Here is a 25999-nt window from a genome sequence, read left to right as displayed (position 1 = left end):
ATGTTTGCTTGTGCATGCACCCATGTAATACTGTGCTAGAAATTATTTTTTAACTAGAAAAATTCCATGTATGTGACTGGCATAGATCACACAAATTCTGCAATACAGTCTGAGTTATTCTGTGGAAAATAATCCCTTGTCTGTATTTTTCTCCCTTCCATTCCTTTGATGAGGAACTGAAAACTACTGGAAGCTGGTGGAAGCAATTCAAAGACAGAGTAAAGTTCATTCCAAATCCTTTTGGTTTCTGAGAGTATTTAGTATCATATATCCAGATAGTATTTTATGCAGATCAGCCAAGCAAGAACCAATCAGGCACAGGCCGTTTAGGCTACTTTGAAGTGAACTCTATGTATCAGACTGGGAACAACTCACAAAGGCAGCCATCAGCTGGACAGAAAGCTATAACAAGATGAAAATAGTTATATACTTCCCAGCACACCACTGGGTCTTAACATTAGGTGTTCCTTAATGGCATGGTGAAAGAGCAGATCTCCTGAGAGCTGAAACATCTGGAGAGCCAAAAGTTAAGAACTACTGCTGTAGACTCTTTTTAAAAATATCTTCTTCCTATTCTATTCTTCCTACCTCTTTTTTTGTTGTCTTTCATTTTCATCTGCACCTTCACCATCTGTTTCTTGGTCTACATCATCTCCATTCTGCTTCTTACGTTTCTTTTCTTTTTCCAGAACCTTTTCAAATTAGAAAAGCCAACCAAATTACGAATCAGAGATTTGCTCAGCAACTATGAAATAACTGAGTTTCATAGAAGCAGCTTATTAGTAAAATGGCACTTCACACAGAAACAGGAAATTTAAATGGGAGAATACACTGATGGAATTTGTGCTGGCAGGAACTGACTAAGAATGACAACTGTGGAGTAACAACATTAAATCAACAAAAGGCTGAGCCAGTGTGCGTATGTGTAAAAGTTCTAAGCTCAATTTAAAATAGAATTGAAAACAAAACTGTCCATCAAATTGTCCTTATACACAGTTATAGCGTAACCATACTGTATGGGCTCTGGTAATGCTCCTGAAAAATGATAGTGCAAAGCTGATAATGATATAGAAAAAGGGGCAAGCAGAAGATCAAGTAACTGGCAGAGGGGACGAGGAGCAAGGGGACCCACTGCTACTGGCCACCATCTCTCGTCACAAGTGCCACAACCGATTATTTTAAAGAAAGATAGAAACTGAGAAATGCTATTAGAAACACCCAATTGTTGGCTATAAGTAACTTCTGACACATTTGTCTCTTCAGACTAAAAAAAGTGAGTTAATTGCTGACTCAAAGAATGGAGAGGAAGAGTTGTTTTTTTAAAAAACAAACAAACCATGACTGCCTATTTTAAAACTTTTGCATTAGAAACCACAATGAAGAAACATGCATTAACCACACAAAGAAATAATCAAGTTTGTTAAGAAAGAAATATATGAATTGCAATTAAGAGTCTTAAGATTTAAATACTGTACTACAAATTTAATAGTAAATGAAGAGTTAAATTGTTTGTCTTATTGCAGCCATAACCAAGAACTTTCCTATTACATAGCGAGAAGGAAAGTAAACTAAATGAACTCTGTCCTCCTCCTCCTGCCTTTCTTGGAATGTATAGAGACAGGAAATGACAGGTCCTACTAAAGAATTTGTGCTCAGCAGTTCCACTGTGTGGATAAGAGGTTTTAATGCATACAAATTTCTGTTCTTTCAAATCAACTTCTAATAACTGTCAAAGAACTTTTAAATACCATTATTTGTTAAAAATATTGGATGCAAACTAGAATCCTGGTGATCAGAGGAGGGAGGACAACATTGCTGGATCAATCTGGAAGGCCAGTTGACCTAATAGCTCAATTGGTAGAATTTAAACCAGTGATGATGAATCTGGAGGGGGTGTAGTGAGGGAAAAGGGGGTGGCAAGTACTGGTGTACAAGAAATGCAAGTGGAACCAGCAGCCTTTAGGACCATGGTATGGACGAGGGTTGCATGAAAATTATTTTCCAGGTCCCTTAAAACCATGATGTAGCTTTGCCAATCATTTTGTGTGGTGGTGTCTCCTGCCCACATGAGCTCACTTCCTTAGCTGCACCTTTCACTGGTTGTGAGGGCGGGGGAGCAGTTGGAAAACTTACAAGGCTTGGGTGCAGGACATCATCCTATGGTCAAAATTTTGAGACAGATTGATTGGAGCAAGGCGTTAGATTCTTTTTTTGGACTGATTCAAGAAAAGATCTGCAATCAATTAGGACCTCACAAATCTCCTTCTGGTTCTCCTTTTTGAAGACTGAACATTTTAGAGCCAGATATAGTAAAAGTATGTTAGACCAGCATTATAACTTTTGTATGGTATGATCCATGTATTTTCTGATTTACCTGTTTGTTTTTAAAAGAATGTTTTTATATCTTATAGATCAATAAATCTAATAAAAAAATTTACATTGAGATACAATTTAAGGGATACTGGAAATGTAAACAGAATATGTATAGGTTCATTTTTTCATATGTGGTAGGCCTGTGATAAAGCACAGAAATATTAAATTCAAATTCATTTCATATTGGAAGATATTTTTGAAGTCAAGATAAAGTTTAAATTAGATACTTGTTTGGAATGCTGACCAATCAAATTGAGAAGAAATATACAATCATAGCAGCAAGAATAATATATGTTCAGAGATGGCAGAATACTAATACTCCAACACAAAAAGACTAACTGATGAAGATGACTCAACTTGCTGGAAATGGTAGAATTGACAATGTTGTTCAAAGAGAAATCTTTGAACAATTAGATTGAGAATCGTTTATTACATAGTTGAAGTCTCATTTAGGATATTAATCAGCTCTAGGTTTTGTAAAATAAACAATTTGTATACTGTAGAGGCATAAATATTATTTCATATACAAGGAAGTATAGTAATAGTGGTACACACATCAAGTGTGGGTAGTCAGTAGCACATGTTTGTTTTAGTTTAGTCATTTAATTAAATTTGTTTTCTTAATGTGGTTTGTATATGCTTGTTTTAGATATAGTTAGCTTAGTTATGTACAGTTTAGCTTAGGAAAAAATTATAAATGAGAAAATTACAAAATATAATATTATGCATGAGGTGGTGGAAAGAGATAGCCTAAGGTCTTCCACTGAAGGTGAATGCTATGCTATTCAGGACAAATAAAGGGAAGTACATCCACACAGAGTACTAGTTGGTTAAACTATGGAATCACTAACGAAATCATAGGGATTTAAAGAATGCAGCACCTGTGAGACTAACTGAAAGATATGAATTGGTTGTATGAACTTTTGCCTACTTCCGCAAATACAGAGAATTACTCAACACCTTCTTTACTTCAGTGTTCTCAGAAAAGGAAAGGGTGCTCAACCTGAGGAGAATGGAGCAGAGGACAGAATACAGTACAGGAATTTCAGCACAGAATAAGTAAGAAGAGATAGTACAGGAATATCTGGTTAATCTAAATGAGTCTCTTCCAACTCTATGATTTTAAGTCTCCAGAATCAGACGAACTACATCCAAGAATATTGAAAGAACTGGCTAATGTAATATCTGAGCCATTGGCACTAATCTTTGAGAACTCCTGGAGAACATAAGTCCCAGCAGACTGGAGCAGGACTGATGTTGTCTACATCTTCAAAAAGGGTAAAAAAGAGGATCCCAACAATTATCATCCAGTTAGTCTGGCATCAATACCAGGAAAGATTCTAGAGCAGATCATTAAACAGAGTGTCTGCGAATATATAGAACGCAATGCCATAATCACAAAAAATCAACATGGGTTTCAGAGAAACAAGTCATGCCAGACAAATCCGATTACTTTTTTTGATCAAATTACCAGCTTGGTAGATGAAGGGAATGCTGTGGATAAAGTATATCTTAATTTCAGTAATGCCTTTCACAAGGTTCCCCATGACATTCTTGCAAACAAGCTTGTAAAATGTGAGCTAGACAAAGTAACTGTTACATGGATTTGTAACTGGTTGACCGGCCGAACCCAAAGGGTGCTCAACAATGGTTCCATTTCATCCTGGAGAGAAGTGACTGGGGTCCGCACAGGTCTTGTCCTGGGCCCAGTGTATTCCAACATCTTTATCACTGACTTTCCGGAATACAATTGGGGGCATACTTATCAATTTGCAGATGACACCAAATTAGGAGAAGTACTCCTATAAACCCAGAGACAGATCAAAATTCAAAATGACATGAGTAGATTAGAAAGCTGGACCAAATATAACAAAACAAATCAACACAGAGAAATGTAAGGCACTGCACTTAAAGGAAGAGAAAATAAACAAATTACTTCGAACATGCAAACAAAACGGAAAAATTGTTAGCCTTCAAATTAAGGAAAGAAAAAGAGAAGAGATCTATTAATAAAATAAAAAGGGGGGATCAAATAGTAACACAACAAAAAGATATAGAAGAAATGTTTTTAGAATTTTATGAGAAATTGTATTCTAGGCATGAGATAGGAAAAAGTAAGGTCAAGGAATATTTGGACAATACTAAAATTCAAACCTTAACAGAAGAACAACAAAAAAGTTTAAACCAACCGATTACTAAAAAAGAAATTTGGGAGGCAATAAATCAGAGTAAGGTGGGTAAAGCTCCAGGGAATGATGGTATAATGGTCCTATTCTATAAGACATTTATTGAGGAAATAGTGGACCCTATCCAACAGGTGATGAATGAGGCACTAGAAGGAAAATTGCCAGATTCATGGAAAGAAGCTGAAATTACACTTATACAGAATGAAGGGAAAGATGCACAGGATCTGACAAATTATGGACCGATTTCCCTCCTTAATAACTATTATAAATTATTTGCATTTATATTATCCAGACGGTTGAAAAAATATTTACAAGAGAAAACTGATGAAGAGCAAAGAGGCTTCTTACCAAAGAGACACATGAGAGAGAATTTAAAGGTCACAATTAATATATTAGAATATTTTGAATGACATAACGATAAAAAATGGGATTATTCTTTTTAGACTTTGAAAAGGCGTTCGATTTGGTAAACTGGGATTTATTATTGGATCTCTTTAAAAAATTTAATGTAGGAGGGAATTTTGCTAATTGGATGGGAAAAATTTTCAATAAAGTTCAATTAAATGGGGAAAGAACAAAAGCTATAAATATTCAGAAGGGAACTCGGCGAGGGTGCCCGCTCTTACCACTGCTATTTCGATTAGTCATGGAATTTCTTATCAAAGAGATAAAATCAAATGAAAATCTGAAAAGGAGTTAAGATTAAAAAGCACGAATACAAAATTAGGGCCTTTGCAGATGATGTGATTATAATGATGGAAGACCCTTTGGAAAATATAAATAAAGCTTTGGAAATATTTGAACTATTTGGGGTGATTACAGGTTGTAAAATCAATAAAAACAAATCAATTATCTTGAACAAAAATATAAGAAGTAATGAGCAGAAGGAACTAGAGGATAAATGAGGTATAAAGGTAGGGAAGAAAACTAAGTATTTGGGAATTCAAATTACCAAAAAATCGACTGAATTATTTGAAAATAATTATAAAACGTTATGGTCTAGAATTAAAATGGATTTGATTAATTGGAATAAATTAAATTTATCACTAATGGGGAGGTTGTCAGTAATTAAAATGAATGATTTGCCAAGAATACTGTTTCAATTTCAAATGATTCCTATAATTACCTCAGATAAACCATTCACCGACTGGAGTAAGGACATAGCCCAATTCATTTGAAGGGGAAGAAAACCAAGAATTAAATTAAAGACTTCACAGGACTCACGAAATAGGGGTGGTTTAAACCTCCCAAATCTAAAATTATATTTCGAAGTGTCTAGCCTGTTATGGACAAGGGATTGGATTACATTAGCAGATGAGAGACTATTAGATTTGGAAGGGGATAGCATAAGTTTTGGCTGGCATGCATATTTGGTATATGAGAAAACCCAACAAAATAAAAGTTTTTTGAACCATTGTATTATAAAACCTCTTATGAGAATTTGGAATAGGTATAAAAGAACAATTCTACCAAAAATGGGTTGGTGGATTTCCCCTTATGAAGCTTTTTATAGGAAGGAAATGTTTAAAGAAACAAAATAGTATACTTATGGAGACATTTTAGAAGTAAAAAATGACAACTGCGCAGTAAAAACGATTAAAATTAAACGAAGAAGGTTGGAATTGTTCTTGGTTCACACAGACAAATTGTTGAAATATTTAAAATGGATCTGAAAATTTATGGTTTTGAATTGAAGGGAGAAGAATCTGAATTGGGGAAAATTCTAACTAAAGAAGAGAACTTAATTACCATGACACAGAAGAAGAAGTGGTTAAGAGGGGTAGTGTCCAGGGGGATTAAAATTGCATAATATCTCTCTCAGCTACCTTGAAGGCATCTAAGAGGTCCTCATCAATTGGTGGCCACAGCAGTAGGACAGAGGGAGATCCTTACATTGGTGGCAGAGGTGCAGAAAAAGAGAAGCAACTGCTCTTAGTGGTAATCATGAGATTTGTGCAAGTCTTCCCATTAGTGGCAGTGGAGATTTAGGTCGAGCCTCACACCTGGTGAAAAACTAGTGAGTTAAGTGGTAAAGCCCCACAATCCTCACAGTTGGTGGCCATAGCAGTGGGATGGGAGGAGATACTCACATTCATGACAGAGAAAGGAATAAGTGGAAGCCCTCACACTTGGTGGCAGCAGAGCAATAGGCTGAGAACCCTCCCATTTGGTGGCAGCAGACCAAGTCAACCAATTATCTATTTCAATTTTGTTTTTGTTTTGTTTCATCTTATAACAGGCAAACCTACACCTCTCAACTCACCTTTCTAAAGTAGGCAAACTGAACCAGCTCTAAAGCAGCTTCAGCATCCTGCTTGTCAACTGTTTTACTCATCCTTGCTTTAGCATGTGCAGTTGAGAGTCTGATCAGTGTCTCCAATGTGCGGGCTGTGATAGGAGAAGTCTGGAAAAGAACAGATATAACCAATCAGCTGCTGAAGAACAAAAAGAAAGAGATTTGGATATTTATGGTTATTCTGGTTTTGGGCACTCACCTAATAGATAAACAAAACAATGCATTAATGGGAGAAGCTCATAGAGCATGGAGACAACCAAAATTATGTAGCTGCTGACAGTATTGCCCACTTTATGTGGTCCTCTGTGATATGAAAGAAACAACAAAGGTCACAAATTAATCTAACTAGGAGACTGCAGAGGGTCGTCTTCAGGTCCTTTCCAGTGTATGGATATTAAACTGTGTTAAGTGTAGGAGTCCTCATCCTCCACCCCTCCAATGGAAACCACTTGGTTTTCCAGAGAAGGAAAATATCCTCTTCTCAAAATTTAAAGAGATACAGAATTATTCTGATCCTCACTCTGAGAAGCCAATCTACATTATCTGAATGAAAAATATGCACCCATCCAGGGGCAAAGTGTCCATCCAGTACACTTTCTAGTTCATCAAGAAGTTCAACCTAGATTCAGCCATGGCACGATACTGCACAGACTAATACAGCGTAAGATTTTCTCATAGACAATATATAGTATTAGAATCGAATCCACTGGATCATTATTCATATTTGAACTTGAATCTTCTCCCCTTCTCCTTCTCATTAGAAATACCAAGCTTGCTACTTACCCTGGCAATGTTTGAGCTGATCTGGTCCTGACTGCGAAGGGAAGAATATTCCTGTGCTATGAAGGCAGCAGCCTCCTCAGTCAAGACTGGCTTGAGCATTTTGGCAAAATGTATGTATTTCCTCATGAATGCCACGCTTACTATTTTCTCCCTGCATGACAAAGCAATCAGGTTTCACTAATGATGAGCCTCACTCACCAACATATCAGGTGTAACAGTTCTAACAATCAAATATTTACAGCCCAGGGAGTGTGCAAAGATGTACAAAGAACAAAGTAAAAGCCAAGGAAACCTCTTTAGAATTCACATTGATCTTCAACTCCCAAAACTGCCAATTCTAGGAGGGGTGATGGCATTCACAATTTTCTTTTATGAAGAAGAAATTCAGACTTTGTTGTTTAAAAGGTAAAAATGACTGGGAGAACAGATTAAGTAAAACTATAAACAAATATTCATGATTTCTCCCTCATAATACATGCAGTCGTTCCAATGAAACAAGACTGACATCAGATGTGGTTACAAGACAAATTATCAGGACATAGTTTCAAAAGGAACAGACAAATTCATGAAGGGTTGGGTCTGCCTAGCACTGGTCTGCAACCTTGGAAATATTGTTCATTCTTGCTGAAGATGATGGAATCATGTTTTTTTTTAAAGTAAATTATATGATTTAGATCATTCAGTTAAAATCTTATATTCACACATGTTCAGAGATTCACTGTGGAAATTCTTTTACTGGAACACTTGCAATAAGGTATAGAAAATAACATATATTTTCTCTATATTTATCAAAAATGGCTATCCTAAAAGAACATTTTTTAGACTCATGGAGAGCTGATATAACTTACACAGGGGTTTAAATCTTTTTGCTGAGGTAAGCCTATAGTACCTTCAGCAATTTCATTTAGTACAACTAGTTGATCATTGTATTTCATTAAAAGATGGATGTGAGTCTGTGGGCACAGTCAACATACCATATTTTGTCTCAGCTATGCATGACTAATTTCAAAGGCAGTCTGTGAAATTGAAACAAGTGTGGTCATACATTCATTTGTTAGTCTATTTCTAAGAGCACTAAGGTTTTTCCACGTTTGTTCACTCAAAATAACAACTAGATGCTCATAATCTACATTTAGCCTATATAACAAAACTGATTGCAATACAACCATCCAGACTAGTATGATTTGCATGGGAAAATATAGCCTAAGAAAATGTTCTGAAAAATCTCTGGATTTCATCTCTGCAGGAAAGTTACAGCCTCATAACATCCAAAGATCCAGGGCTGGATAATACTTATCCACAATTAATTTATCTCTGTTGAAAGGGAGATACTTTGGGTAAACAAAAGGGGACGTGTATTGCCTTGTCATCATACTGTGCCTCACTATTAGTAACTGTCCTTTGTTTAACCCAGAATGGCTGCTCTTAGATTCTTTTGACATCAGGTTCCTCATCCTGAGAATGGAAAAATGTGGGGTAGATTTCTACCCTGTTGATTTGTATTTTTCAGCAGTAAAAGTGTATATTATTGTAAGCAACCTTAAGCGCTAGGGAGGACAGATTGCTTAGCTGTAACTGTATTTCTTTGAGTGGTCATCTGTTAAATGACACAACCCCTCCCACCCTCCTCTCGCTGTATCATGCCTCTCCTTAGAGAGTGGGGTTCATGGAACTGAAGACCTAGGTGGGAAATGAGCTAGCAGGCTGCTCAGAGAGTGGATGGGGCTACTTCCAAAACACTTATGTAATCGGTCTACAAGTTTCCAAAGAAGCACTGCGCAAGCACAGGGCAACCCATTTATATGATTCACAGAGACCACAAAGAAGGAATAATTATTCAAATATCCATGAGAAAGAAGACAACTGAGAAAGTGCTTACTTGCGACGCTTAGGCCCATGCAGTAAGTCATCATGTTTTTCATACACCTGCATCTCTTGATCCTCCTCTGAAGCAAAAGCAGGATCCTCAGTAGCCAGAAGGTCTACTGTGCTACCTAATTGCATGGCTGGAAATATAAAGGAACAATTTCTGAGACATCTCTATGGTAAATCCAATTAGGCTACTGAATGAAATTATACCATGTACAATTCGTCAGGGAACCTGCACTTTCGGCAGTTGCAGTGTTCTTTATTGTTATTGTAGCAGCAAAACAAATTTTCAGTAAAAGCAGTGAAAATATTTGAATAAAATTGACATGCATCAGCAGAGACTGATTTACAGTATATTGCTTCTAAGTTCCATGTACTTAATTTTGCAAGATTTAATGAAGTGCCATAAAGAATCTCTCTCATCATGTGAATTGGGACTCTGGCATGCTGGACATAAATCCTCATATAATCATAGAATCGTAGAGTTGGAAGAGACCACTAGGGCCTAATCAAAGCATCCCTGACAGATGGCCATCCAGCCTCTGCTTGAAGACCTCCAAGGAAGGAGACTCTATCACCCTCCGAGGGAGTGCATTCCACTGTCGAACAGCCCTTACTGTCAGGAAGTTCCTCCTAATGTTCAGGTGGAATCTCTTTTCCTGTAGCTTGCATCCATTGTTCCGGGTCCTGTTCTCTGGAGCAGCAGAAAACAAGTTTGCTCCCTCTTCAATATGACATCCTTTCAAATATTTAAACAGGGCTATCATATAGCCTCTTAACCTTCTCTTCTCCAGGCTAAACATCCCCAGCTCCCTAAGTCGTTCCTCATAGGGCATGGTTTCCAGACCCTTCACCATTTTTGTCGCCCTCCTTTGGACACGCTCCAGTTTCTCAATGTCCTTTCTGAATTGTGGCGCCCAGAACTGGACACAATATTCTAGGTGGGGCCTGACCAAAGCAGAATACAGTGGCACTATTACTTCTCTTGATCTAGACACTATACTTCTATTGATACAGCCTAAAATAGCATTGGCCTTTTTAGCTGCTGCATCACACTGTTCACTCATGTTCAACTTGTGGTCTACTTGGACTCCTAGATCCCTTTCACACGTAGTTTCATTCAGCCAGGTGTCACCCATCCTATATCTGTGCATTTTATTTTTCCACCCTAAGTGCAATACCTTACATTTCTCTGTGTTGAATTTCATTTTGTTAGCTTTGGCCCAGCTTTCTAGTCTATTCAGGTCATTTTGAATCTTGATCCTGTCCTCTGGGGTATTAGCTATTCCCCCTAATTTGGTATCATCTCCAAATTTGATAAGTATGCTCCCAATTCTGTCATCCAGGTCATTGATAAAGATGTTGAATAGCACTGGGCCCAGGACAGAGCCCTGGACAGCCTGTCTTGAGGTTTCAGGCGGCACCTCAAAGGCTTATAATGGAACCATTCAATGTGATACACACCTTTTGTTCTTGGTCCATTCAGTGAAGCTCCTAACTTCCTGTTCAGCTGCAAGTGCTTTTTATTCAGAACCTTTTATCAGAACTATAATTTTATTGCGGGCATACCTGTGTTTCCAGTTGTAATTACTGTTCCCTTACTTCCAGCAGGGTGGAGTCCCGCATCATCTTGACACACATAGGCAAAATTCCATTTCCCCTTTACCTTTCAGGCTGACTTCTGATTGGGTGGGGTAAAATTGTCCTTTAGGCTATTTTGTTAAGAATAGTCTTTTAAATCTGTGTGCATCGTGCACAGGCAATAAAGTAGAAGCATTCTACTACTATCATCTAAAACATCTTTGCTTCCTTGAGGATGTGAAAAATGCAGTGAAGGTGTAAGAAAGAGTACCCTTGTATAATATTTTGACTGCTTTTCCATTTGCCACACAGAAAGGAATAGGGAAGAGACACTCACCATCCCCGTCCTGTTCACCAGCTGCTCTGTAACGATGCATTCGCAAGACATGGTCTGAGATCTCTCTATCTCGTTCTGAATCCATTTGATCCAAAACAATGAAAAGCAAATCAAACCGAGACAGTAAAGAGTCTTGAAGACCAATATTCTCCATGGGAGTTTTGTATTGATCATACTGTAAAGATGGATTAAAAATGTTAGTGTTTGACTCTTAGAAAGTAAAATAAAACATGTAGTAGTAAGTGTGTGTACATGTGTGTCTGGAAGAGCACCTTTAAGTCACCTGTCAATTTATGGTGATCCCCATGAATTTCATAGGTTTTTTTTAGAAATACTCAAAGGTAGTTCCTTCCTCGGAATTATAGCCTACAGCACCTGGCATTCATTGGTGGTCTTCCATCCAAGTACTAACCAGAGCTGACCCTCCTTAGCATCCAAGATAAATGGGATCTGATGCATTTACCGATAGTATATTCAGGGTATGGTAAAGGCTATAACATTCAAAATCATTTTATTAAAATGCGAAAAGACATCCAAATCTTCCAAATTATAAATTATTTAAACAGATTCTCAGTCCTGAAAATGTGGCAGAGCTTCATCTAGTGTTTGCTATGTATTTTGTCATGTGCTTCTTTTTTATGAAAATTTAGGAAGAAAAATGCCACATTGGTTACTTACATAATCTGTGTTGTTGAGAGGAATCCACACAACTTGGGTTATATTCCCATCACTGTTTAGTCAGGCAGAAAGACCCACATGGTCTTGTGATAACAACAGACTTTGATGACTCCTCCCACTCAGTCATCTTGGAGACCAGTTCACTTACTAGCCAAGCCTTAATACAGAGAACTAAGAGGAATAATACTGAGAAAACTGTAGATAAAAAGTAGATATAACCCACTGCACCCCTAGAAAATGCTCAGCAGTCATTGTGGAAGGGGGTGGATCCCCACTCTCAACAACCTAGAGAATGCCACATTGGTTACTTACCATGAAGGTGCACTTTTACAATTAGTAACCAATATAGCATTCTCTGGGTAGGTGAGGGAAGGAATCTACACAACTTGAGACATACCCAAGCCCCCAACTCGAAGTAAATAGTCAGGAATGTGACTGCGCCACTCCCCCACTATCTTTCTTCCAAAGGTGGCATCCACCAAAATATATTTGTCAAACTTCTAATGAAGAATGAAGGAATGCATGAATGAAGGGGTATTCCAGGTGGCTACCTTACAAATGTCAATGACAGTAACATGACTGGAAAGCACTATCAAATTACAATCCACAACTGCTCCTTTTCATCCTGGAGAGAAGTGACCAGTGGGGTCCCACAGGGGTCTGTCCTGGGCCCAGTGCTATTCAACATCTTTATCAATGACTTGGATGACAGAATTGGGGCATACAGTGGACCCTTGCCTTACGTGTAAGGTGAATTCCACCTATGCTCGAGCCCCATTCATTTGAATGGGGCTCGTATGTGCGGTGGCATAATAATAATAATATGTTTTATTTATAAACCGCTATTCCAAATAGATCATAGCGGTGTACAAGAAAATTATATAACAGTACAAGAAAAATCTACAATTAAGATACACTGTATCTTCAGGCTAGCCCCTGATGACACTGGGCCAGCCTGCTCTCTCCCTCAACGGCCGAAAGATGACAGTTATGGAGGGAGGGCACTCAGTCTTCAGGCCAGCCCCTGATGACGCTGGGCCGGCCTGCTCTCTCCCTCAACGGCCGAAAGATGACAGTTATGCCATTGGCGCACACCCATTCATCTGAATAGAACCCGCCGCCCCTTGCACCCCACGCACTTCCCATGGATTGTGCGTGTGTGCTCAAAGCCGCGTACTTATTAAATTTGCAGATGACACCAAATTAGGAAGAGTAGCTAATACTCCAGAGGACAGGATCAAAACTCAAAATGACCTGAATAGACTAGAAAGCTGGGCCAAAGCTAACAAAATGAACTTCAACACGGAGAAATGTAAGGAACTGCACTTAGGGTGGAAAAATGAAATGCACAGATATAGGATGGGGGACACCTGACTGAATGAGACTACGTGTGAAAGGGATCTTGAAGTCCAAGTAGACCACAAGTTGAACATGAGTCAACAGTGTGATGTGGCAGCTAAAAAGGCTGCATCAATAAAAGTATAGTGTCTAGATCAAGAGAAGTAATAGTGCCACTCTATTCTGCGTTGGTTAGACCCCACCTGGAATACTGTGTCCAGTTGTGGGCACCACAATTCAAAAAGGATGTTGAGAAACTGGATCATGTCCAAAGGAGGTCGAGCAAAATGGTGAAGGGTGTGGAAACCATGCCCTATGAGGAACAACTTAGGGAGCGGGGGATGTTTAGCCTGGAGAAGAGAAGGTTAAGAGGTGATATGATAGCCCTGTTTAAATACTTGAAGGGGTGCCATATTGAGGAGGGAACAAGCTTGTTTTCTGCTGCTCCAGAGAACAGGACCCGGAAGAATGGATACAAGCTACAGGAAAAGAGATTCCACCTCAACATTAGGAGGAACTTCCTGACAGTAAGGGCTGTTCAACAGTGGAACAAACTCCCTTGAAGTGTAGTGGAGTCTCCTTCCTTAGAGGTGTTTAAACAGAGGTTGAATGGCCATTTGTCAGGGATGCTTTGATGGAGTCCTGCATGGCAGGGGGTTGGACTGGATGGCCCTAGTAGTCTCTTCCAACTCTACGATTCTATGATTAGCCACTGCCCTAGTGGAATGTGCCATCACTATGTCATATGTCACCAGGATGCATGCCTTAATCCATGTGGCTATGGTGGACCAAGACACTTTGCAACCCAAGGAAACCAGACTGAAAGAGATGAACAAAGAATCACAATAGTTTTTTATGGATTTTTTGGGTCATGTGGCCATGTTATAGAGGAGTTTATTCCTGATGTTTCGCCGGCATCAGTGGCTGGCATCTTCAGAGAATCACAATGCCTAAAGGACCTAGTCCGACAAACATAAATTTTTAGCACTCTGCATACATCAAAAACTGAGCCAGAACTTCTCATGTGGATATGATGGTTTGTGGCAGAAAAAAAGAAGAATGAGATCTAGAGACATGTGAAAAGCAGAAATCACCTCAGGCAGAAAGGAAGGGTCCAATCAGAAACATACTCCTCATTAAATGTACAGAAGTGTTGCTCCGTAACTGAAAGGACTGCTATCTCCGATACCCTGCAAGCAGATGTGTTCATTACCAAAACTTCTACATGGGAAGCCTTAGGGTAGCCTTTCTAATCAACTCAAATGAATATTTCATGAGAAGTTTTAAAACCAGGGGACAAGTGCCATTGACTTTCATCTGTCATTAGAGGCTGGATACCAGATCAAGAAATGATGCAGTTTTGGGAGGGCAGTGTGGCTTTTTTCTCTCCACTGTTAGCATTTTGCCATCTTCTTCACATAGTGACCCTACCAATTCATAGAATCATAGAGTTGGAAAAGACCACATGGGCCATCGAGTCCAACCCCCTGCCATGCAGAAAATCACAATCAAAGCATCCCCAACAGATGGCCATCCAACCTCTGATTAAAGACATCCAAAGAGGGAGTGGCGTTTTGCCGCTTCCCCTAGACCTTGAAAAGCGGCGGATCAGGGCCTCCAGGGCTGCCGCTGTGGCTGCTGAGGCCCAGATCCATTAGGGAAAAGGATGGGTGTAGGGCGCCCCAAAGGGGCGGTCTGTATCCCGCCTATACTTCTATTGATGCAGCCTAAAATTGCATTGGCCTTGTTAGCTGCCACATCACACTCTTGACTCATGTTCAACCTGTGGTCTACTAAGACAGTGGTGGCGAACCTATGGCACGCGTGCCAGAGGTGGCACTCAGAGCCCTCTCTGTGGGCACATGCACCATCGTCCCAACACAGAGTTCACCAGAGTTTGTCACTAGAAATCCAGAGGCACTTTGTGATAAATAAGTGGGGTTTGGGTTGCAGTTTGGGCACTCGGTCTCTAAAAGGTTCTCCATCACTGTACTAGGACTCCTAGATCCCCATCCTATATTATACATTTTATTTTTTTGCCCTAATTGCAGTATTTTACATCTATTAAGGTCATTTTGAATTTTGATCCCCTCCTCTGGCGTATTAGCTATTCCTCCTAATTTGGTGTCATCTGCAAATTTGATAAGCATGCCCTCTATTCTTTCATCTACCATATATACTCAAATATAAGTTGACCTCATATGTATGTCAAGAGCAGGTTTTGGGGCCAAAATTATGGATTTTGATATGACCCATATATAAATCGAGGGTAAAACTCAGTGGCATGCAATGAAAAATGTAAAGGTTGAAGCAAAGGAAGACAATACCCAAGAACTTACAAAATTAAACTCATACTAAAGGCTGAATGGATAAGAGAGTAGAAAGGAATCTATGGCCTGATACAGACGGGCCTATGGGGTGCCACACGTGCCTTAACCCTAGCACATGATGAGGGTGTCAAAATGGTGGCACCCTGTACAGATGGGCGCCGCCACATTATGTAAGTGCCGCGCGGCGTCCACATGGCACCACATGGCACTTAAGTAATGAGTGCACCACTGGTGCTCTCGTTACATCGCTACCGCAACAGAAAAGGAACCCACTTTTTGTGGGTTACTTCCGCCGGCGGGAAACCGCGCCATTTGTCTGCTGCGTTTTTCTCCCGGCGGAGAACTAGGCGCCGGAAGACCGCCCTTTTGGGGTGGTCTGTGCTGGGCCTATGCTTCCAGGGCAGATTAAACTCTTGCCTTGATAATGTATAGTACTTACATTGACCTGTGGATAAGTCAACTCAATTTTTGGGTCAATTTTTTAACCTAAATTTCTAGACTTATACATGAGTATATACAGTAAGTCATTAACAAAGATGTTGAATAGCACTGGGCCCAGAACAGAACCCTGTGGCACCCCACTGGTCACTTCTCTCCAGGATGAAGAGGAGCCATTGCTGAGAACCCTTTGTGTTCAGCTGGTCAACCAATTACAAATCCATTTTACAGTTGTATTGTCTAACCCACATTTTGCTAGCTTGTTTGCAAGAATGTCATGGGTGACCTTGTCAAAGGCCTTACTGAAATCAAGATATATACCACAGCGTTCCTTTCATCTACCAAGATGACAATTTTATCCAAAAAAGAGATCAAATTAGTCTGGCATGACTTGTTCCTGAGAAACCCATGTTGATTTTGTGTGATTATGGCATTCCTTTCTAAATGTTCAGTTTCTCTGTTCGATTATCTGCTCTAGAATCTTGCCAGGTATTGATGCCAGACTAACTGGGTGATAATAGTTTTTTCCCCTTTTTGAAAACGGGGACAATATTTGCCCTCCTTCAGTCTGCTGGGACTTCTCCTGTTCTCCAGGAGTTCTCACAGATTATTGCCAATATCTGTGAGATTGCATATGCCAGCTCTTTTAATACCCTTGGATGTAGTTCATTTGAATATTTAAATTCATTTAGATTTAAAAAGTATTCCTGTACTACCTCTTTATTTATTCTTTGCTGCATTTCCCCTCTTGTGTCCTCTGCTCCATTTTCCTCAAGTTGAGCACCCTTTTCCTTTTGTGAGAAGACTGAGGAAAATAAGGTACTGAGTAATTCTGCCTTTTCTCTGTCCCCTGTTAGCATTTTGCCATCTTCTCCATGTGGTGGCCCTACCATTTCCTTCTTCTTCTTTTTGCTGGGAACATACCCAAAAAAGCCCTTTTTATGGGTCTTAACCTCTCTAGCGAGCCTGAGATCATTCTGCACTTTAGCTTTTGTGACTTTACCCCTACACATGGTCACTATTTGTTTGAATTCCTCTTTGGTGATTTTCTGCCTTTTCCATTTCTTATACATGCCCCACATAAAATTTAGCTCCATTGAAAATTCTTTAGTCATCCAACCTGGTTTCTTGAGACACCTCCTATTTTTCTTCCTGATTGGAACTGTTTGAAACTGTACCTTCAGTATCTCCCTTTTGAGAAACTCCCATCCATCCTGACCTCCCTTCTCTTTTTGTATTCCCGACCACAGGATCACCCCCAGTATTTCCCTAATTTTACTGAAATCAGCTTTCCTAAAGTGTAGAATGTGTGTCTGACTATGCCTGACTTCTCCTTTCCACTGTATAACAAACTCCAGAAGAACATTATCATTCCCACCTAATGATCCCACCACTTGCACTCCATTAACCAGGTCAGTTAGGCTCAGATCTAAAAGAGCTGACCCCCTTGTTGCCTCTTTCACCTTTTTGACAATGAAATTATCTTCCAGGCTAGTAAGGAATTTGCTAGACCTTGAGGTTTTGGCTGGAAGTCACCCATCACTACTACATCTCTCCTTCCTGAGTGTGGGGCCATCTGTTCTACAAAGGCATCATCCAATTCCTTAGTTTGACTGGGGGGGGGGTCCTATAGTCGACACCCATAATAAAATCCCTGTTGTTTCCCTCCCCTTTTCTTTTTATCCAGATGCTCTCCACCTGGCTTCCAGAATATAAGCCCTGGATCTCTTCACAGGTCTAAACATTCCTGACATATAATGCTATTCCTCCTCCTTTCTTGTTTGGTCTATTTCTCTTTAAAAGGTTATACCCCTCTATCCCAATATGAGACTCATCCCACCAGGTTTCAGTGAGGCCTATTATATATTTGCTTTGTTGTACAAGTTCATCCTGTTTATTTCCCATGCTCTGTGCATTAATGTAGAGACATTTAAGACCATGGGTCCTCCCCACTTGCTGCCTGTGTAAGGTTTTTTGCCTCTCACTGTTGGGTCCTTGCACTAGATGTCTTGTTCCCTCTATAACAGTTCGACTATTACCTCCAGTGTTTGATGAACTCCTGCCTTCCAAAATACGTCTCCTTCCCCCATATAACTCAGTTTAAAGCCTTCCTGATCAAATTTTTGGGACTATTAGCAAAAATGTTTCTTCCAACTGGCGTGAGGTGCAAATCATCCCTTGCCAGAAGCCCCCGCTCATGGAACAGCAGCCCATGATCCAAGAATTCAAATTGTTCTTGGCAGCACCATCTGTGGGCCAGTTGTTTACATCACTATTTTCTTCTCCCTTCAACTAGGAGAAGAGATGAGATGACAACCTGTGCATCTATCTCTTCCAGTTTCCTAGCCTGATATTCCCTTCCGATATTCTGAAGGCTGTGCCCTGCAGTATCATTGGTTCCCACATGAACCAAAAGAAGTTTTGTCAACCTCTATGTCAAGGATCTTTGCCCCAGGGAGTTAAAATGGCTGCCAAGACACCTCTCTCCCTCGTCTCTCTGGCAAGGGCCTTCTTCTTTCTTTTGCTACGGACATACCTGGGCTTTCCAAATCTGATTCAGTTGTAACATTAACAAATATATCTCCCCCACCAGCCACACATGGAGTGTTTTGCTGGGGGGGGGGGCACCTTTCCAACAGAGCTTTAATTGACTGTAGTCTCTTCCTCCAAAGCAGGAAGGGGCATTGTCTTCAAGTGGCTATGTTGATGGCCATGCTGATTCTGATTATGTTGATAGCTCTGCTGCTCTGCATTAAGAGCATGGCTTGTCTCTTCTTCAGCAAAGCCTGTCAATAGGACTCTGGCAGTGCCTTTAAGGCATGGCTCAACCCTCTATTCACTGACTGTGAAGGAACGGGAGGGTTGTAATGAGCAGGCAGCCAGCAGTTTGAACCTCCAAGAGAAATGTGGTATCACCTAATGGCAATCTTTGGCCCTAGCTTGTTTCCTGACTGGAAATGGTGCTGCTCCAGCTGCTGAGTCCCTTTTTGAAACTCCATCTTCCTCATGACTGAACATCACCTCCACTTGCTGTAGCAGCTTCAGTGGTGGAGGAGCTTTTTCTTGTGCTAGGCCTGAAACACCATAAGAGTGGTCTTGGTCGACCCAATCCCTAAACACACTTTCCAAGGCACAGCTTGTGAGAAGCTTCTTCTTTTTAACAATTTCACCCTTCTCACCTACCAGAGCCATTGCAGAAAACAGGCAGAAAAAAAGAAGAAAAAGATTAAGAAGTCTAGATAAGCAAAAGATGCAGTAAGAACAATAAATGACAGATTAGACTAGATGTGAACGATTAAGAGAAAATAAACCTCTGAGAGAAAAGAGCAAACAAGCAGTGCTCTGCTCTTGGCAAAGATAAGAAGAAGAAGATGGCTGAGTGAGAGGAGTCATCAAAGTCTGTCTTCAGCTGTCATGAGACCATTTGGTTATGTCGCTTGGAAGACAACATTCTTTTTAAATTAATATCAATTATTTCTTTTTAAAATATTTTGATTGTAATTTGTATTTGTCATTGCAATTTTTTACTTGTACACCGCTATGATCAAAGTAGAATAGCGGTCTATAAATAAAACTTATTATTATTATTATTATTATTATTATTATACCTGGAGGGCAGGTCTCTGCTGTGGCCAGAAGTGCTTTCACACATGTGTGCCAGCTGCGCCTGGAGAAATCAGATCTGGCCATGGTGGTACATGCTTTGGTTACATCCCGTTTGGACTACTGTAATGGGCTCTACATGGGGCTGCCTTTGAAAAGTGCTTGGAAAATGCAGTTGGTTTAAAGAGCTGCCACCAGGCTGTTAACAAGAGCAGATTGCAGAGATCATACAACACCCCTGTTGAAACAGCTTCATTGGCTGCCAGTTTGTTTCTGGGCACAATTCAAGGTGCTAGTTATTACCTACAAAGCTCTAGTGTCTAAATGGCTCAGGTCCACATGATTTGGCAGACCGTTTCTCCTGGTATGAACCAGCCCAGATTCTGTGATCATCTGGAGAAACCCTTCTCTCCGTCCCAATACCATCACAAACACATGAGAGGGACTTCTTGGTGACTGCCCCTAGACTCTGGAACTCCCTGCCCAGGGAGATCAGAATGGCTCCCTCCTTGATGGCCTTCCATGGGCAGGTGAAGACCTACCTATTCACACAGACACTTAAAGAATTGCTATTAGGACAGGCTGGGATGCTGGACCATTTTAAAAATTTGTTACAGGTTTCCTCCCCGCTTATTTAAAGTTTTATCTTTTTAAAATATGTTTTATTCTTTTAATAACTATCTGTTTCAATATTATAATAATGTAATTCCTTTCTAATATACTTATATTTATTAGTTATTTTTAAATTTTATTTTATTTTTATGTTTTTAATTCTATTTTTTTTAATGCTGTGAAGCCGCTCTGAGTTCCAGTCCTGGGAAAAGTGCAGGATACAAATAAATAAATAAATAAATAAATAAATAAATATCTGCCTAGCTGGATGGTGATGCAATGTAACTCATGCTGTGTGGTTTCTTCTCTCACCAACAAAGAAAATGCAATAACCTTGGTCTGCTTGACAAGTCAGCTGTCATTTTTAAAAGCTCATATGAAGAGCCAGCAAAATAGTCTCATGTCCTAATTATTATTAATGACCACATTTATTTGAAATAGCCTCATTTAATCTAATGAGAGTACTTACCCTGCCATACACTGGATTGGCAGCTGCCAGAACGCTGCAACGAGCATTGAGCTGGGCCTGAATGCCTGCTTTGGCAATGGTAACACGGCCCTGCTCCATTACCTCGTGGATAGCTGTACGGTCAATATCAGACATTTTATCAAATTCATCAATGCAAACCACACCCCGATCAGCCAAGACCATGGCACCTGCCTCTAGACAACGCTCTCCTAAAGAGAGAAAATTAAGAATAGGAGTGGGGTTGGATGGTTAAGATTAAATACACATAAGATTGAAAGCAACAGCCTCATGCATTTTTTGGAGTGAATATGCATTCAGGTGAGTGAAAATGTAGAAACTTTACTAAGTGGCAGGGTTACTCAGAGAATTTTTAATACTGTCACAAACATTTATCATTCTATGCTTATCACAGAGAAGCCAGTGTGGAAGAACATGATTTGTTTTCTGATCTAGACACACGAAAATAAATAATCCTAGACATATTTACAAATTTATCCATTGTAGCATGAGTACCAATTTTCATGGCAGAAACCAAGCAGCCCAAAATTAACAAAAGAATATTGAAGATCAGTGGCAGGGTCTGTATGGACTTTGCCTACAGGACAGAAATGGTTCTAAGAGTCCATTTCCAATTGAAAAGGTCCCAAAATCTATTTAGGTTGAGTCTCTGCTACCCAGAACTCTGAAATCTGAAGTACTCCAAAACTTTTTCATGTGTGGCTGAGAGAGTGACATCTTTGCCTTCTGATGGTTCAACATACAGAAACTTATTATTTAAAAATTGTATAAAATGACCTTCAGGCTATGGGCATAAAGTGTATGAAACATAAATGAATTTTGTGTTTAGACTTGGGCCCATCTCAAAAAAACTTCATTATGTATGCATATGCGAATACAGGTATGCCAAAATAATAATTAAAAAAATCATCGTTTTTTGACATAATGGAATGCTTAGTTCTGGTATTCAACACAACCACTTTACTCATCTGTGTTAAAAATCAATGGGTTTCAAAACAAAAAAGGGATATTAACATTTACTCCCATGCTAGAGTTTAACCAAAAAATTTCAAATAACCACCTATTTTAGGCAAGAGGCGCTATTAGTCAAGCAAGTGGCAGAGGAAGAGATCTAACCCACTTCACCATTAGCAGCAGTTTAGTGCCCCTACTTACTTCCTTGAGGGGATCTATAGGGTCACTGCTATCCTAAATTCCCATCTATAATGCAAGAACAAACATAATCTCTGGTTCAGAGAGCCAGATTTTTCCAATCAATTTTTCCAGTCAATTTTCCAATTGCAGAGACTACTCACTTTGCAGCCCAGCCTGCTCCTTACCAGTTTCTTGATCTGTAGTGACTGCAGCAGTCAGACCAACACCAGAAGAGCCCCTGCCTGTAGTTGGGATGGCCCGGGGAGCTGTACATAACACGTAACGGAGCAACTGAGACTTTGCCACTGAAGGATCACCTGAAATAGAAGAAACAATGGCACTGTAATAGCTTTGGGGTTCCTTACTGTATATACTCATGTATAAGTCTAGAAATTTAGGTCAAAAATTGACCCTAAAAACCTGAGTTGACTTATCCACGGGTCATTGTAAGTACTGTATCTGAACTCTTATTTCAAAGAAAGAACCATCCCCTGGTGAAAGTGAAGAGTATAATATGCTCTGGAAGCACTGACTCTATTCTCTCATCCACCCAGCCTTAAGAGTGAGCACAGAGATTTATGTCTGCTTGAATTTTGGAAGTTATTTGACATTGCTTTGCTTCATCCTTGAGATCCTTTGTTATATCCCCCTAAATTTTACCCTCGACTTATCCAAGGGTCATATCAAAGTCCATAATTTTGGCACCCAAACCTGCCCTCGATTTATACATGAGGGCAACTTATAGTCGAGTATATACAGGTAATTAATTTATCACCCATATACTCCTATCATAGGATGTAAACAACTAGAAATGTTACAAGTCTCTCCCCGCCCCACCCAATCATACCAATTAGCAGGATGTTAATGTCCCCTCTGAGACGGCTTCTGTTCTCCAGCACTTTCTCCACACCCCCCAGGAGCATGCACAAAATTGCCTTCTTGATAAACTCATGCCCATGGATACTAGGAGCCAGAGACCTAGAAAGCTGGTTGAACACATCCTGTGGCACAAAAAGAAAAGATGAATTTCAGACTGGAAAACAAGAGTTTCAAATGTCATCAAAAGGCATGGATTTATTTCAATACATGAAGTAGCATATTAAGAGAAGGATCTTAACATCATTCTTGTGTGGAGCAATTTGCCCCCACCCCCCCAAAAATCAAAAGGATAAGAAATTAAGCACCCATATAAGTCAAAGCACTGCCCCGCTCCCATTCTCTTTAGTGTGAGCACAAACAATTATGCCTGATGAAATTCTGAAAGTTCTCTGGCATTATTTTCCTTTGCTTCATCCTTTAGCTCCTTTGTAACGTGCCCCTTGACTTATCCATGGGTCAAATCAAAATTTTGGCCACAAAACATGCCCTTGTCTTATACATTAGGTTGACTTATAGTCAAGTATATACAATATTTAAGTATGGGTTGCAAAAACAGGAAGCATTACAGATTACGTTTTATGGTATATTCTCTCATTCCAAGAGAACAATGAATGAATGAATGAATGACTGTTTATTTCTAAAAGCTATAAGCCATCACAATTTGATGTAATTAAGATTTTAAAAAGCAAAATACAGTAATAATAATAAATATGAAATAAGGGATCTTGGAGATGTCTCATCCACAGAATCGCCATAAATCAGGATTGACTTGAGAAAAGCTAATCACAACAACAAAGATTACAGTTAATGAAGAAGTAATACAGGAAATATACAAATATAAAAATATAAAGTCATGTTTGATCTAAGTTAAATCCCAAGATGGAGAACCATGTACAGCGGGCCCTTGGTATCCACTGGGGGTTGGTTCAAGGATATCACAAAAACCAAAATCTGTGGCTGCTCAAATCCCATTAAATATAATGATGCAGTAAAATTATGTTCCTTATATGAAATAGCAAAATCAAAGTTAGCTTTTTGGAACAATCACAGAACCATTACCTTCATGAGAAAACAGGTACTTAGCATACATTTTAGCTTCTATTTTGTGCATAGGAAATGAAGGTGTATAATCACAATACATTTACATTAATGAACAGAAGAACAAAAGCACTGAACAGCATGGAAAAAATAATGGAGTTATATGAAGTTTAAACAATTTGCTTTCCTTGTGGATCTAATGAAAAGCAAGGGGGGATTTTTTTTTCCTTTTTTTATTCGAAACAGTTTGCAAAATGATACACATTTACAGAAAATATATTTTCAAAATATATTAATTTAAATTAAATCTGAAAATGTTATACTAAATTATTCCTACATTTCTCTGTAAAATGTGAATATATAAAGGCCGTGATGCATTACAGAAAAGAAGCATAATAGTCACATTCTTGAAACATCTACAAATGTCTATGCCAGCTTCTGCAAATTTGGTCTTTTGTCTGGTAATTAATTGATTCTTGAAGGTCATAACTGCATGATAACAATGTTGGTTATGGAAAACATAATCAATACTAAAGAAATTTATCTTGGCTTCAGAAAATTTCAAAATTTAATGGTCTACTCTAGAATCAGAACCCAATTAGAAGGCATTTGTTTGGTTTCATAATGGGATTATAATGGCTTGGTTTCATAATAGTTGATATTGTTTAATATCTTGTGCACAACTCTGAGTGAGCATATGTTTGCCATGAGTCTCAAACTGAGCTTAAGGAAGTTGTTGAATCATAGGGTATGTTGTTAGACAAGGGACTCTGACGTTGCACGCTTTTGCACTTGTGTTATTTCTGGTGCACTTTGGGACATTTCTTGATTTCAGCTTCTAAAAATTTAAACAGCTTCTGAAAGTCCTTTATTATTATTGAATGTAAAGGTTAAAGGTTCTTCATTTTCTTTTGTGGCTTCTTATTACAGCTAGATTTCTTTCTACTTTTTGATACTTTCCCAGATTCCAGTTTAAAATATTCTGTATCCTTTCTCACAAGTATTAGTTCGCATAGCTGAACAGACGGCTTGCTAATTTCTTTTACAGACTTCTATCAGGGTTATCAGCATGGCCCTTCATTTACTACTACTTCTGAATTATTAATTTATCATCTCAAATTATATTTTAGGCATGTAACTATAACACAGCCAGTGTCTGTCATAACCATTCAGTGTAGACATACAACTCTACCATATGTTGTATGGATCCTGGAAGACTGCTCCACTCACCAACTCTTTCTTTGCTGATGAAGAATGGTTCATATATAGAGATTGTAATGTGGAGAACTCCTCAGTTCAGGAAGACAGTGTCCTTGAGTATTAGGAGGTCTTCGTGTAAACGCCCCTTGTATGCTACCTACACCACTGGCAGTATGGCAAAAATAACATAGTAATGTGTGATGTTCATAAAACCATTATCATCCAACTTACCTTTGGATGGCTTCTGCTGAATTTTTTAATCTTGTTAATATCACTTGATGAAAATTCAGGCTGAACTTCCTTATTCATTTGCTTCACATGACAAGCAATCAGAATAGTCCTATGAATGGTAAAGCAAGGCAATTTCAGACTTTTATGACTTTCCTATATTCACTGCTGCAGCTTAGTGGTAAACAGCTATGTCCCAACCCCCATAACTGGCTTATTTCCTGTGGGAAGAAATAGCTCTTTTTATATCCTACTCAATGTGTATTTACTGTGAAAGCTTCTACCCTTCAATATTTTAATTTTAAAAGGACTTATGTCAACTAAAATCGTGTATAGAAATAATCAGGCAGGGGATTTCTGAAACATGCGTAGGTAATGGTCTAACCAAAGGACAGGATCAAAATTCAAAATGACCTTAATAGATTAGGAAGCTGAGCCAAAACTAATAAAATGAACTTCAACAGGGAGAAAAGTAAGATATTGTACTTAGGTAGAAAAAATTAAATCTATCGATATAAGATAGGAGACACCTGGCTTAACAACAGTATGTGTGAAAGGGATCTAGGAGTCCTAGTAGACCACAAGTTGATCATGAGTCAACAGTGTGAT

The 25999-nt window shown here is 39.1% G+C and overlaps 1 protein-coding gene across 1 annotated transcript in view; it reads right to left on the bottom strand.

The window, feature by feature from the left end:
* MCM3 (minichromosome maintenance complex component 3) overlaps positions 1 to 25999 on the bottom strand; it is a 42847-nt gene that overhangs the window by 5094 nt on the left and 11754 nt on the right. Inside the window, exons 6-14 of the mRNA XM_042453537.1 lie at positions 25394 to 25502; positions 22893 to 23046; positions 22231 to 22362; positions 20894 to 21102; positions 11426 to 11600; positions 9518 to 9644; positions 7639 to 7789; positions 6823 to 6963; positions 589 to 692 (exon numbers count right to left, since the gene is read on the bottom strand). Of these exons, the coding sequence (XP_042309471.1) occupies positions 589 to 692; positions 6823 to 6963; positions 7639 to 7789; positions 9518 to 9644; positions 11426 to 11600; positions 20894 to 21102; positions 22231 to 22362; positions 22893 to 23046; positions 25394 to 25502 (1302 nt within the window). The remainder of the gene's footprint in view (positions 1 to 588; positions 693 to 6822; positions 6964 to 7638; positions 7790 to 9517; positions 9645 to 11425; positions 11601 to 20893; positions 21103 to 22230; positions 22363 to 22892; positions 23047 to 25393; positions 25503 to 25999) is intronic.

This window comes from Sceloporus undulatus, chromosome 1, assembly GCF_019175285.1.
Source record: "Sceloporus undulatus isolate JIND9_A2432 ecotype Alabama chromosome 1, SceUnd_v1.1, whole genome shotgun sequence".
Classification (NCBI taxonomy): domain Eukaryota; kingdom Metazoa; phylum Chordata; class Lepidosauria; order Squamata; family Phrynosomatidae; genus Sceloporus; species Sceloporus undulatus.
The sequence above is the reverse complement of the archived record's forward strand: the minus strand, read 5'-3'. Positions and strand labels throughout refer to the sequence as shown.